At 41.7% G+C, this 14,572-nt stretch overlaps 1 protein-coding gene across 4 annotated transcripts in view; it reads right to left on the bottom strand.

Annotated features, from left to right (window-relative positions):
- shank2b (SH3 and multiple ankyrin repeat domains 2b) overlaps nt 1-14,572 on the bottom strand; it is a 305,670-nt gene that overhangs the window by 175,019 nt on the left and 116,079 nt on the right. For all 4 annotated transcript variants that reach the window (XM_040016691.1, XM_040016692.1, XM_040016693.1 and 1 more), the window contains exons 4-7: nt 13,565-13,636; nt 11,131-11,239; nt 2,648-2,799; nt 1,855-2,022 (exon numbers count right to left, since the gene is read on the bottom strand). In XM_040016691.1, the coding sequence (XP_039872625.1) occupies nt 1,855-2,022; nt 2,648-2,799; nt 11,131-11,239; nt 13,565-13,636 (501 nt within the window). The remainder of the gene's footprint in view (nt 1-1,854; nt 2,023-2,647; nt 2,800-11,130; nt 11,240-13,564; nt 13,637-14,572) is intronic.

The raw sequence follows: 14,572 nt of genomic DNA, 5'->3' as shown, positions 1-14,572 counted from the left end.
CATGCACTTAGAGACAGACTGTAGGCAGACTCCTGCCTCTCTGGATCTGGTGCTTGGGGCCTGTTCTCATGCTGCCATGATCAGGGCCTCTGCACTTCCCACTTCTAATTCACATCACAGTTTGTCTTCAGCTGTGTGATGTACACTTTGAGCAGCTTATCTTGGGGGGAGATTTTATTCCTATTGTTTGAGCTTCCTTCTTGGCATCTATCTTAGCTTTTGTGGGTATTTGGCTATGGCTGACCGTCCATCTTCATCATGCTTCCCATTGGTCTGTGGGACACTCAGCTACTTATAACTGTTCTCTTTGTCCACTATCCTGCCTTCTGGTATCTCCATATATTCAGTCCAGATCACTTTCCCTATATTTGCAACCATTTGGCCAATGCTCATGGATCAGTGAGTTGATGTCTTGCCCACTCCCGGCATACAGTTTGATGTCATCCATATACAGAAGGCAGGTGATGGTCACTCCAATCCTGAATCTATTTCCATATAAACTTCACACAGAAAGGTAGAGATGGTAGAGTGAAAGTCAGGAGCTTTTTGCTGTGAGGCAACAGTACTAACCACCGGGCCACCATACTGTACACCCTGAAGGTGAGCGGTGGAGCAGATAGAGAAAGCCTCCAACTACGCCAACAAGGTGCTTCTCTTCTCACGGAAGAGAAGGAGCCGGTCTCACGTCTAAGAACAATCAAACCCTACTTCCTGATGGACCTGATGGCATCGCTCCTCCAGGACCGGAGGCAGTCCTGGAGCTGGCTCTTAGGATGAGCACGGTCAACACAGACCCTTTCAAAGATAACCTACTTGAAATCTATCTATCAAATTCAAAAGATGGTGATATAAACATTAGTTCTCAGGGGAAAGGGGAGTTTGTTTATTTTCCTTTTTATTCTTTCTTATTCTGGGATGAAGCGAGGAAAACTTTTAACTGTTTAACTGACTGATCATTGTTTTAATGCAACTTGGACAAATAAAAGTTGCTTCAAAATAACTATCAAAAAAGCATTTCTCTGCCAAGTACCAAGAACTGGTCTAGAAGAAATGTAACATAAAGCTTTAATATCTCCCCAATAGGCTTGTGTTATTATTGTGTTATTATTATTATGCTGAAGTTAAATTATGTGATAAAAAATGACCTTTATGTGAAGAGATAATAATTGGCTTCTTGGTGGTTCTTTTGGGATAGAACTATAAAATAAAAGAATTTCTTCTCAGAGACCAATACAATTCATTTCAAGATCAATTAATCTGTCAAGCGCCAACAATACAATAAAGCCATTACTGTCCAGTGAAGGGATAACATTCTTGTGTCCATGAAGTTTGTTACATTACTAACGCTCAGTGCTTTGTTTGCCTGTTAGCATGAAACATACCAGCGTATGGTGTTCGTTACGTTCCTTGATGGCATTTTCCAGAATTTTATGGATTAGTAAAGAAAACTTTACAGTCTGAGCCACCATCAGCCATCCTATACATGTAATTGTTAATTGACAGCAGAGTGTTATCATGTCTGAAATGGGACAGTTGGGGGAGGGCAGAGTTTTTGACAGCTCCGCAAGGATAACGAGATGTAAGGAATCTGATAAAGCAGATGGCTTGAAAGCAACCTCACACACGCTTTGTGGAGATGCTCACAGTTTGTTACTGCTGCAGAGTGGCTCTCTTTAAACGCCTTTATCTACTTCAACGGGTAACAGCTGCCAAGACAGTCGCCCACAGCCGGAGAAAGGCTATGTGTGTGCGTGCCTTACTAATACAAGCTGTTCCAAATAACCACAGAGGAAATTTTTTTAAATCTATTTTTATGTGCGTGTCTAGAGGTGCACGTCGTGCACAGGGTCGTACCTGGTGAACTTCATGCCAGCCGTTCTCGTCTTGGCAACACACAGAAGCGTGGTGGTTCAGTAGAAGCTCGCAGCAGCCTGGGTCCCCACCCACCACCACACTGTGATACAGGGGAGTGAGACCCCGGCTGTCCTTGTAGTCTGGAGAAGCTCCCAATTCTAGCAGCGTCTAAGGATGGACAGGTAAGAAAGTTAGACAGGTAGCTGCTACATTAGTATAAAGCAGATAAGCTGTGATTCTTTCTTTGCAAAGAGCTCGCAAACCTGCACACGTGCTGTGTGCAAATGTGAGTGATATTTCAGTTCACCTAAAGTCACAGGAGTCACTAAAACAGTTTTCTGGAACCAAGTTTCTTTAACATTTACATAAATTTATAATCAAAATATTTTTACAGACTCAAAGCTGTTAAAAGCTGATATAAAAGCTGATGCATGTGCACATGACACACACACACACACACACACACACACACCATTATGAAACTGACTGTCCATTGTGAGATTTCAACGATAAAACATATTTTGTTTCTCTTGCAGAAGTCTTGTCTACACTCACCTACAGCCTTCACTTCACGAGTACAAGTACAGTTAGAAGCATCATCCCTTAATCAGCTCAACATGCTGTGAAATGACAGGTCTGCATGCATTAAGAATGCATGTTGGTTACGTTGCAGCAAAACATCTTCGAGCATGATCTATCAGCTGTCAGACTTTCATTGGGCTTCTAACACAAAGAAAGCCAGCAATGCACAAGTAAGCAAGTGCTAAACAAATGAAAGGAGAGGAGCCTTCACCGTGAGTATAATCTGGTTCTTCGACCTTGCAGCTTTGTGAAGAGCAGTCATGCCATCTTTTGCCCTGAAGTCCAAATGAGCTCCTCCATTCTTCAGCACCTTTATGATCTCCCCCGCATTGTCCAGGTGAGCTGCAAATGTCAATGGGCTCTCTAGAAAAACAAGAAATAACAACAACAAATAAACATTTTAATGACTGAAATTCTGTCTGGAAAGAAGAGAGAGTGAAGAAAAAGAAAGTGCAGACTGAAAACTCAAGGGACAGCATGTGTGCTATCATTCAAACCACATTTTAAGATTTGCTTTTACTTTAACACTTTAGGACACCTGAGTAAATTAGCACTTGTTAAGTGGTATAAGCAGGCATTGTAAAGTGAAATCTGCTGCTGATGAACCCAATGAAAGTCATGAACCAAAATGCACTGATCAAATAATATTCTTCTTCTGTATACTCTGCACTCGGTTTCAGGCAGGTTTTTCCACTTATGGTTTTGACGATGAAGAATTGGAATCAGAATAGGCTGTATCCGGTCTTTACGTCTGACGTCATTAGCCGTTTCTGGGTCCAAACTCCACGTCAGGTCAAACAAACACTGCAGCATCACTGAGAGTTAAAAACTGTCTAAATTCTTTCATCTTTAATAAAATGATCAGCGTTGCTGCTTTACCAGGTGCAACAATTAAGTTTAACATCCAGGCATCAATGAAAACAGAATTTATTAAATTTAACAGAGTTAGAAGCTAGCAGAAGTTAGCTCGCTAGTTTCCACCTAAGCATGATATAGCATGTTCTGACTGAGAGATTTCTAGAAAAATTCAAACGTACAGCTCTGCTATCACTTCCAACATAAATGAAGACAGAAAACTAAACAGCAGTGACGTTTGTAGGGTTACTGAAGTTGGGCTAGCTGGTATATAATGATGTGCCACGTGATCGCTAGCTACACAGCTATGTTAGCATAACATAAACACAGTGAAACTGGAGGATGAACGCTAACTTCTTTCCACTCGATAAAAGTTAACGTGAGGGTTCCTGATGGTTAGAGACAAATGTAATCGCATGGCAGGATGCTGTAACCAGACCAAACTTCAGTCAGGAGAACAACTGAGATAATCCATCCACAATACCAGGTTAGTCATTAATATACTGTTGCATGGGCTGGGCTGTAGTTACATTGTAAGGGTTTAAAAACGGAGCTTTAAAATGAACAGTGATGATAAAAACTGAGGGAGGTGACAGTGATCATTGACTGTTTTTAGGGGCTTTTTCAGATTAAATAGAACAAGATACAAAGCACTTAAACATGTTAGAAACACAAGTCTTAATAAACGCAGAGTAGTTTGGACCTGGAAGCAGGATTCATCACGTCATCACTTAAAGACTGAACTGACCAAGTATGTGTACAAATATGCAACAGAGTAGACGATAGACACGACTGACAGTTTGACATCAACATGACAATGGTGCAGAGTACAAAGATGATGGTATAAATAAAAATGTGCATCAGTTTCTGCTTGGCTCATTTTTGTCCTTAATAAATCCAAAACTGACTCCCAGCTGCACGGTGCATTTTAACAAGATGTGTTTTGTGATGGTCTCGTGCATTTGGCTTCTTTTAGACTCACTCTTAGTACAAATAACACTTGACTGTAGTAAACTGGTGGATATACAAGTTTGAATGGACCTATACTTACATACTAAAATGAGGTAAATATATAAGTGCTTCAGAAAGTGCAATCTGAATTTCAATGAGGGCGCTCTCATGTATACTTTCTGATGCAACATTTGGGAGTTTGTAAATTTTCATATTGCTTTTTTCACCATTCCATAATTCAAGTGGGGTTTCAGCACACCTTTCAGCGCTTACAGTCGAGGTTCAGGTTGTTACCTCATTTAAACTGACATGAAGCGGGCCGATAAAAACAGGCCAGTTCGCTGTCAAGACTAATTAGAGTAGTAAGGGATAAACTTTGAGGTGATTTAAACATCGACGAATGTTTCTCAATTAGGTCATCAAAATAAGACACTTTAGCAACAGCTGTGACCCAGTTTGATGATATATCAAACAGTCATGCTCAATCATTTCTAAACTGACACAGAAATCATCTATGGAAACCATGTATGATTTTTTCTGTAGTTATGTCAAAATAAATGATTTCATTCCAGTCAGCAGCAGTTATTTCAGTTACCTTATTATATTGAGATTTTAATACTGTCTCCTGCACACTTGTGCAAGTTTAGTTTGTCATTCTTGTAAAAATGTCACATGTGAGAAATATTGTTGTGGCAGAGCAGAGCCCAGTGTAGTGAAACTGGATAAGAGCGACCAAAAATTCAGTCGCTATGTTTGTTGTGACAAAGAGTCATGAGCACTTTTTGAGAGTGGGAAAGCTATTTCTCGCCTTGTACCAAAATGAATGGCACCAAGTGGGTAAGTGGCAGCTTCTGAAGGGATGGAAATGAGGCTTGATTTGTCCTACTGTGCTGACAGTGCAGACATGGGGAGCTAGACGAAGACGAGTGATTTTATTTTGTTTGTCGATCACGTGGAGCTTTTGCTCACTGGCTGTAATCAATAGCTGGTACGAGCTGAGTCCTGAACACCAGAGACGCCTCTTCCTCTAAGCAGCAAGACATTCATTTAACAATAGCACCCAACAGCTCTCAAAGCCCAATATGATAACCTCAATTCTCTGCCTAATAACCTTTTCTGCTCTTCTGCTCTTCACTCCATCTTTATTTGCCTTGGTAGACCATGTTTATGGCCAGTCTTTCCACTCAATACTGACCATGTTAAGCTCTCCAGCACTGGACATATTCATTAAGTGGACATAAATAAACATAATTGTCATCCTTAACAATCAGGTGAGTCAACAGCACTTAAATTGGTGCTTACCAAATGATTGGAGAGAGGTTTTTTGTGAGGGGTTGAACAACAATAAGGTCGACAGACGTGATCCCTTCTTACAAAAGGGTCTTCTGCTTTCTTTCGTTTTTTTAAAGGAAAAAGAGCAGCTTGATGTTTCTTCCTCACACACTGTTCTTCTAAAGTCCTCACGGTCTGATTAGCATCCTCTCAGGGGCAAGTACAGCTGAACCATGAGTGATTCTCTGTGCCATAGTAATACATGCCCTCCAGAAGCTCAGATCTCAGTGTAAATGTCTCCTCTTCCTCCTTGTTGTTTTTTTTAGCAAAAGCTTTGAGAGTTTTCTGTCAATCCCATTGTGGTGTGAATAAGGCACGGCGGGACCACAGATCATCATTTAGAGCCATTTATTGTCATCAGCTGCAGCTCTTAAGCTGCCAGCCGCACATCACACCACAACTTACAACACACAACCCCTGCTCCCCCGGTTTTACCACGCCGGGTGTGATTGCAGATGCCGTGCAGGTGCGTCTGCACGACATCACCGACAACGCCTCACCACGCACCCCCATCGCCTGATTGAGGCCAGGGAGCCATCCGGCCAGACCTACTCCCCCAACCAGTTTCCAACAGGACTGTGTCTCTTCTGGCGAGCTGGCACAACCCCGCAGGCACGGTCGTGAGCCCCTGCTCACGGGGACCTGTGCAGATGTCCGGCGTGCACTGGCCTCTGGTGGATGTGAGGCCGGTCTGGCGAGCACGCCGATCTCAAGCTTGGTGCACGCCAGCTCCAATCGAGCAGGCTCCCCTGGCTCTGGGACCTCTGTCTCCTCTGTCACCGCCGCTGCTCCCGGCTCGATCAGCCACTCCTCTTCCTCCGGCCGGAGCAGACCCCTGCTCCCCTGTGTTTTACCACGGCGGGCGTGATTGCAGATGACGTGCAGGTGCGTCCGCACGGCATCGCCGACCATGCCTCACCACACCCATTAACTGTTGAATCTGTACTGAGCTGGAGAGTGGGTGATATTTTAGTGAAAGGCTGATATAAAAAGTCTTTAGCTTTTAAAAATAGATAAAGTTGTTACCGCCTTTAAAATACAAGTATGAATTATTAACCACAGTCAAGGAACAAATTTATGCTTGAACTAAGAGAACCCACCCCTTACATTTCCAAGAATGGCTTTTCACACAGTCTCTGGTGTGATGCTATGAAATGAAGGGTTTATGAGTTACATGTTGCTTGTTTAAGCATTAAAACTTTTGGATATTAGCTAAGATGTTGGTATTATCATTATAGGAGCAGCTCTATTATTCTTCCATAATCATAAAGGGTTTTGGTTTTTTATTTCCCTGCAAACTTAGAACACTGAATGTGTGGGATTTTGTGTTTTACACCACCGCTCATCAGAATGAAAAATGTTTACTGTTGTACTAAAGTGCATGTTTGGCTTCTTTCAGTTGGGTGGCACAGGTGAGTGCAGCTCCATGTTATTACAGGTCAGACATGTCTCCTAATGCATGCTTATGGGCCACACATGTTTACAACACCATAAACACAGGGACAATGGCAAATATTGATGTGCTGTTGTGGAGAACTTGGACTACCTGTGTAACCTCTCAAGGATCCAGCTATCGCCTCAGGATGTTTTAAAGCTCTCCATTATCTATCAAGATGATTCCACACTGAGTGAAAGCTCAGTGTGGAATCACTGAAATGAAAGCTATGCCATGACAAAGCCTGCACTGCATTTTATACAGTAGATGTAAATGTAAATGTTTTCCTGAACTCTTCAACAGTCATCAGTGATGATTTGATGGAAACTTTTTAAATTTGGATTTTCAGTCCAGTCCTTTGACTCTTTCGCCCTGTTTCCTTTTTTAGGTGTGGCATCTTGACAGCCACTTGAAATCCACTGAATGGCCAGATGATCTATAAGATCCTGTTTTAGGTAATGTCCATCTGCTGTGGATTTTTTTCAAGAACATACGGCACACCATGCTGAGATATGGCAAATGTTTGGCTAGCAGCACTTGGGAATCATCTTGTTGGTGCAAAAATGCAATTGTATGCCAATTATATGCTTGTGTTATTACTGTTAATCGATCATTTTAATCACTGCCTTGCTTGCTGTTAAAAGTGATTTTTCTGAGAACCCTTGAGTGATGTCTGTGGCATAATTACTTTAAGGCAATAACTTGATAGTAATGGAAAGATCACGGAGCAAGCCTTTGGTAAATGAACATGACCACTCACAGAGGAATAATAATACGCATACCTCTAATGCAACTTTATTTCAGTTTTAGGTCCGTTACCATCTGCAGTTAAGGTATTTAAAGGCCTTGCCATATTTTAAGAATATATCATCAATAAAAATAAATAGATAAGCACAACCTTTCAGAATCATAGGAAACCCCAGATGTACATGATGTATTTGACATGTCCTTCATTTCCTATTTTCCCTGAACACGTCTCATCCTATTCCATATTTTTCTGTTTTCACAGTCAGCAGGCAAAATGTTTCTGGACAACCACAGGCAGCGTGCATGTGCTTCCTGTTATATAACAAACGAATATTGTGTGTATTTCGTTTTGGTCTTTTGAAGCTCCTGTTTAAAAAAAAATGCCTGTGTTGCTCCTGATAGATTTCTCATCTGTTTAACAGAGAACACCGATGATGTTAAGTGGAAGAAGAAGTTCCACAGCAAATTAAGTTGAGTGAACAACAGAGTGGTGTAGTGCATGCTTGGAGATTATATGTTGTTGTACTTGCGGGGTGTTAGTCTCCTCAGTCTGCTTCCAAGTGGTCCTGTGAGGACTCCTAACTATCATCCTGGCCTAGTGTAGCATGAAACACCTGCTCACTTTGATTTTATGGAACATTTGTGTGTTGAGTACACACTGATGTTAGGACATAACTCATTAGCTGGGTAGTAGCTGCCCACCCTCCATGTGTGGCTCCAAAGACACAGAGCCATGCCTCTGGCTGGGATAGCTCTATTTGCCCAGGATGGAGCAGGCAGACCTAACCCACATTTTCCTCAAGGGAATTTCTATACACCACTCACATGTTCACACCTGGAACAAACAAAATCCTTCACTGCTGCCCACAGGGCAGTGTCCTCCACTTCAGCAGGTTTCTGAAGCAGTGCACATGTTTGCTATTTAGTGGCTCCTTTTATATTTGGCACCAAGGCCAAACAGCTCTGTTTTCTTGGTTTAATTATAGAATACTTTCACAAGGCACTCTAGCTTGTCTTGAAGGGTCAGTTCAAAGCTTTTCTCACTTTCTTTTTTGAGTTCAGAAGAATTGAATTGCTTCTTCTTTATGCCATAAAAATTACATATATATATATTTTTAAAAATGCAGTGTCCCCAACATACATGTGAGTTCTTAAAAACAAAGCCTTCATTCCCCTCCATCCTCACAGATTTTTACATGTACCATTTCTAATTTAGAGTGCAACTTAGTGCCTTGACAGCCATTCAAAAATTGAACTCACGAATACCTTCACAACCGATTGCATCGAACTGTTGCTTCTGGAAAGGATGCTGCTTTCCCTACTAGTAATCCTATAACTACAAGTCACTTAATCCTGTGCATGGAGCAGCCTCTGGTCATGATGGGACTGGAAGTAGACCCCTTGGCTTTGGTGTTGGCTTTTTTTTTCCTTTTCCAATGAAGGGCTCTCGACCTTGGTGGACCACATATGATATCTTACACAAATCAGTACTTTTTTGGCTCTGGCGTCTCCTCCCATTTAGCTACATTTTAATACATTTCTTCAACAACATTTTACAACAACAGTTATCTCAAGATCATTTCATTGTAAGAAGCTGCAACATTACAGAGAATGATTCACAAATAATACTCTATGAGCGAGCAAGAACCAGTTCAACAGAACAACCCGGCTCAGGAAGGGTTGGTTAATGACATACAATATTGCAATTAATTAGAGTAAAAGGGTGAGTGGAGAAAAAAAGGCTCCGGGTGTAATGGTTAGCACTTAAACAGCACGAACCTCCAACAGTTTAACAAAGAGGCAGTTCAGGATCACCTGATTCAACTCTTTAGCAAAGAGAAAAGTTCTTAAAGTTATACGAGGTCTCCGTGTCTTGAAACCAAACTGGGAGCTGGTTCGATGGGACTTTGCCTCTCATTCTGCTTATGTAAACTCTTGTAACCACACTTTTCCATTTGGATAATATGTTCCTGTGGGGGCTTCAGATACGATGGAATCTGATCACTCCGATCTTAATTCTAAATTAAATTCTCCTCGTGTATGCTTTCAGGGAGCTTTTAGGACAACCTGATTATAAGGAAGTACACTTTGACCAGCCTAAAGTAAGAAATACATGGACGAGGTTTTCAGTATCTTTTAGATAAGATGCTTCTAATTTGGTATAAAATTAGCACACAAAATGGGGAACTTGAAGATCATTAAACTGAAGATTACAAGGGCTTTTGCATTTTTAACTTTTTAAATATAATCAAAGTCGAAAATAAAGGCAAAAAAAGGTGTGGGCATACTTGATTGACTCTTTTAACTGACTCATGCCCGTCCACAGTCTGCAGAAGGTTGTAAAAGTGCCAACAAGAGGTCGCTGTGGAAGCATACTTGCTCACTTTGGGAGATTTACACAGATGTCCTGGTAAGAGCGAGGGAGAGCAGACGCTAACATCCAAAAATCCACATCTCATTTAGGTGCTACCATGAGATCCACTAATGATCCTTCCACAGGTTCATGAATGGTAAACCTTTGACTACCTTTGCTTCTAATAAGCTGTCTTTTCTTCATCTTGGCCAAACTTCAAATAAATGGTCGATTTTTAAGCAAGGGTTGATAATAAACTAAAAACTTCAATACAATAAAACAAAAATAAAATCCAGCCAATCCAAAAAAATCCAGCTCTATGTTTTTGTAACTGGATTCTCCAGGTCCATCCATCCATCCATCTTCTTCTGTTTATCCGGGGCCGGGTCGCGGGGGCAGCAGCCCAAGCAGCCCAGACCTCCCTCTCCCCAGCCACCTCCGCCAGCTTGTCTGGGACCAGCCGAGAGATATAATCTCTCCAGCGTGTCCTGGGTCTGCCCCGGGGCCTCCTCCTGGAGGAACATGCCCAGAACACCTCACCCAGGAGGCGCCCAGGAGGCATCCTTGTCAGATCCCCAAACCACCTCAGCTGGCTCCTTTCGATGTGGAGCAGCAGCGGCTCTACTCTGAGCCCCTCCCGGATGGCCGAACTCACCTTATCTCTAAGGGAGAGGCCAGCCACCCTTCGGAGGCGGGTGCATTGTGAGACAGGCGGCAGCTAGGAGTGGAGGTCCTGGCGGACCGATCCCCGGATACCAAGACTGGCAGTTGGGAGTCTCCAAGTGTTTTTACATTTTCTTTTTTGCAAATGAAGAAAAAAAATGGACATATTCTGATAACACCTGGTGAGTTTTCTTCCTCTATTATGTGCTTCTCTGCTGTTGCTGACCCTCCTCAGAGTAACAGTGTGTATACATACACATTATCAAACCAGGACTTGCACTTGTATAAACTGTAAATTGTGATTTTAGTGTACTTGAAGTGTTTGTTGTCTGTGCTTATGAGCAGCATGTTGCCTTACCGCCAGTGTCACTATCGTGATAGTTGGGATCAAAGCCTCTTTCCAACATCTTGGCCACTTTGTCCACTTGATTATGTTGAACAAGGTCCATGAACTTCCTCAGATTGGCCTACACAACCAGAAAAAACAAAGCGCTATTAGAGTGAGGAAAAAGAACAAATGGTAGTGGGTGTGTGAGAGCGAGAAAGACAGGATAGAGGTTCAGAGCTGCAAAAAGACTGAAATAGAAGTTGAGATAAAGAATAACGAAGGGTGAAAAGTGGAAACGCTTAGGAATACATTGTTAAACTGAGAGAGGCTTGCAGATGGAGATGGAAGGAATATAAGGTAGAATACAAGGAAACTGAAAGCAGGCTACACAGAAAGGGACATGACAGGACTGAGAGTGTGGCGAGTGGAAAGAGTGGAATGGTTGCTCCTTCCTGTTCTGTCTGCTTTCTTTCCAGGCCACATGATAAAAATAGATAAGAGAGCAGCTCCCCAAAGGAGAGGAGTAAAATGAGGAACGAAGAATGAGATGGCAAAAGAAGAGAAGGACAATAGGTAGCAAAATAAGAATGGACTGGAAAGAAAAGCAGGAGAATAAATGAGGAGGAGATTTTTCCTTTAAACTAACCAATAAAGAACGAAACAGTTTAAAAAACATTCCAAGCTTTATTCATAGAAGTAAAGGAATAAAATAAATAAAAAGCAAAAACAATAATCAAGCATAGATTTACCTCAGACTGGTCATGTAGTTGAGCTAAGCTGCCAGCTGGATCAGCCAGTCCACATTAGCTAATGTGACAGCTGATACCGTTCTATCAGGCTGATGTGACCGAATGAAACGAAGCTGGTTTTCATCACAGATGCATAGAGCTGCTGTTTAAATCTTAACCATGATGAGTCAGTTAAATACCCAGAAATGTCAAGAGTTCATGTGTTTTTCTGGAATGTTTTATTTAATGTAGCTGATACGTCCCTTGTGTGTGTGTGTGTGTGTGTGTGTGTGTGTGTGTGTGTGTGTGCGTGTGCATCTGCAGGCCTGATGAATCAGTCTGCAGGACGGTACCCTATCCTTCTCTCTCTCTTTCTCCTTTTACTGAAATAGTTTGGGAAACTGAAGTTTGATTGGCTCTCTCAGTGTGAGCTCGAGCCAACCGCAGGGCAGCAGACTGCATGGCAAACAGGATTAGCTCCGAAAAGTTGGGTCAAGCCAAGAAACAAACATTAGAAAAATTAGAAACAGATGTCTGTCAAACGCATTTGCTAAACTGACCCTTTTGTAAACTTTGTTTGAGCACATTAACCACCGTGCCCCATATTTATTGAACATGAGCTTTTTCTGAACTTTTTGGATTCTAGTAGCCTACCACCTCTCGTCCATCCTCTCTTCCCTATAGTCGAGATGGAGTTAGAGCAGCTGTCAGACAGTTTCCCATAATGCCGGTAACAGAGCGCTGCCAGAGACACTTATACTTTGGCTGCACTACAGGATTACAGTAGCAGTGGGAAAGCAGCCCAGAGCTAGCCTTTCACAGCGATGGAGACGCTAGAAATCTTCAATTTACTGTATACATTTATTTCAGTTCATGTGGGAGGAACAGAGATAGAGTGAGGGAGCAGTCTGCTGTTGGGCTGCCAGAAAAAAGAACAGCCTTCATCTGAGCAGCATACAAACTCCCAGAGTTTCTCGACTATCACACAGGAACAGCAAAGCCAAATAAGCATAACTGACAGGTAAGTCGCACTGTGCGCTTGCTTGGACTTTCTATCCCTCACTCTTTTCTCGTCACAACTCGAGCTGCCAAGAAGCACAGCAAACAGATGCAAGCGTTAATCCAATTGAGAGAGTGATTATTGAGGCCACTACAAAGAAACTCAATCTGTGAGCGTCCTTTCTTTTCTCATTTTTATGATTTTATTTTGGCAACACCTTTGGTGTGAAACAGCCATTACTGTTGTGTTTTCACACTGCACTTCCCAGGGGCCAGCCAACAGTCAGAGTGAGGTGGGTGGAAGTGTGACATTTATTGTCGCACATTTCATTTATTATTTATTCTTGGATTTCATGATCATTTGTCTCAGCTACATGTACCCGGTTTCTAAGAGCATTTATCTGCTGTTCCAAACACCCAGTGTCAGGTAGGTGCAAAGAGGCGCATCCTCGTTAAATATCATCTTTAATGTGTTTTTACCTCACTGGGATTTTTAAATCCATTCAGTTCAGCTGAATTGTGGGTAAAAGCTTATCGATAGTTTAATGATCCTCTGACTAAAAGCAGAGACCGGTTTTCCAAATAATGCCACATGACCGAGACACGTCTACTTCACCTTGATTTTGACATGCACATAGAGACAAAGTTGGCTCATCATAAATGACTTGCAATCCCTGTCTGAGAGTCAGTGTGCTTCCTAAACATGTGACTAAATACTAACTCAACAGAAATCCTACCTTTGTATGAAGTTTGGCGATCTGTTTCTCATCGACATTGGGCTGTCTGTAGACTCTGCTCTTGTATCGGAACTGTTGAGTAAAAAAAAGTAAGCAAAACGGTTACATTACTGTGTTTAAAAATTGTAGGCATCAACAGAAATTCAAGAAAAATCATTATGACTTTATATTTAATATTTCTCCTGACAGTCAGTAACTTCTTACTGTAAAGCAACAGTTATATTATACCTCATTACACGTCTGTGCTGTACTGATCTGAGATCAGATACCACAGAGTGAGTGCAACTATGCCTTGAATAAAAGTCCCGAATCAAAAGGGTGGCTCCAGTAATCCCTCTATTAAATTAGTACACATTTGGGATCCAGTGACCTCTAATAAGTCACAGCCAGTTTACTTTGCACCTCTGGGTGCATCTTGAAAGCAACTTTTCCTCTGGAAAGGAAATCACTGGGATAATGCCTAAGATGCGTCCTTTTGATAAAGAGCACACTTCACTACTTTTACGGGCTGTCTGCTGTCAGCTGTAAACATTTTACTGCAGGATTCGTTAAAGATCCATACTAACAGGATTTTTTAAATTACTTGCAAACTTATATCTAAATCAAAGTATTGCACAGAACTTTTGAGCCACATAAGCAAAAGAATGATTCCTTCAGTCCTTCCTCACTTTTCAACGATACTGAATTTCAGTGTTGATTTGAATTTTTTTAAATATACATCTCAAAAAATACATTTGCGGTTTGAGGTTTACACACAGTCGTCATGGGCATGAATGTCATTGTAATTTGGGGATTTTAATTATTTGTTTGAGCTGTCCTTTTTCCAGGCTACAGCATATATCTTTAAGAAGAAGAATTGGGTGCACAATGTTGGCTTTATTTAGGGTTTTCTATGACCAACACAGGATAAAAATCTATATATTGATTAAATGTCTCTTAGTAAGTTGCACGTTGACCAGGCACTTTTGTTGGACCATGTATTCCAGTAGTTTCCAGTTCCTGAACATC

Source organism: Simochromis diagramma, unplaced genomic scaffold (assembly GCF_900408965.1).
Source record: "Simochromis diagramma unplaced genomic scaffold, fSimDia1.1 OVJJ01000692.1, whole genome shotgun sequence".
NCBI lineage: Eukaryota > Metazoa > Chordata > Actinopteri > Cichliformes > Cichlidae > Simochromis > Simochromis diagramma.
Note: the sequence above shows the minus strand (reverse complement) of the source record. Positions and strands in the feature narration are given on the sequence as shown.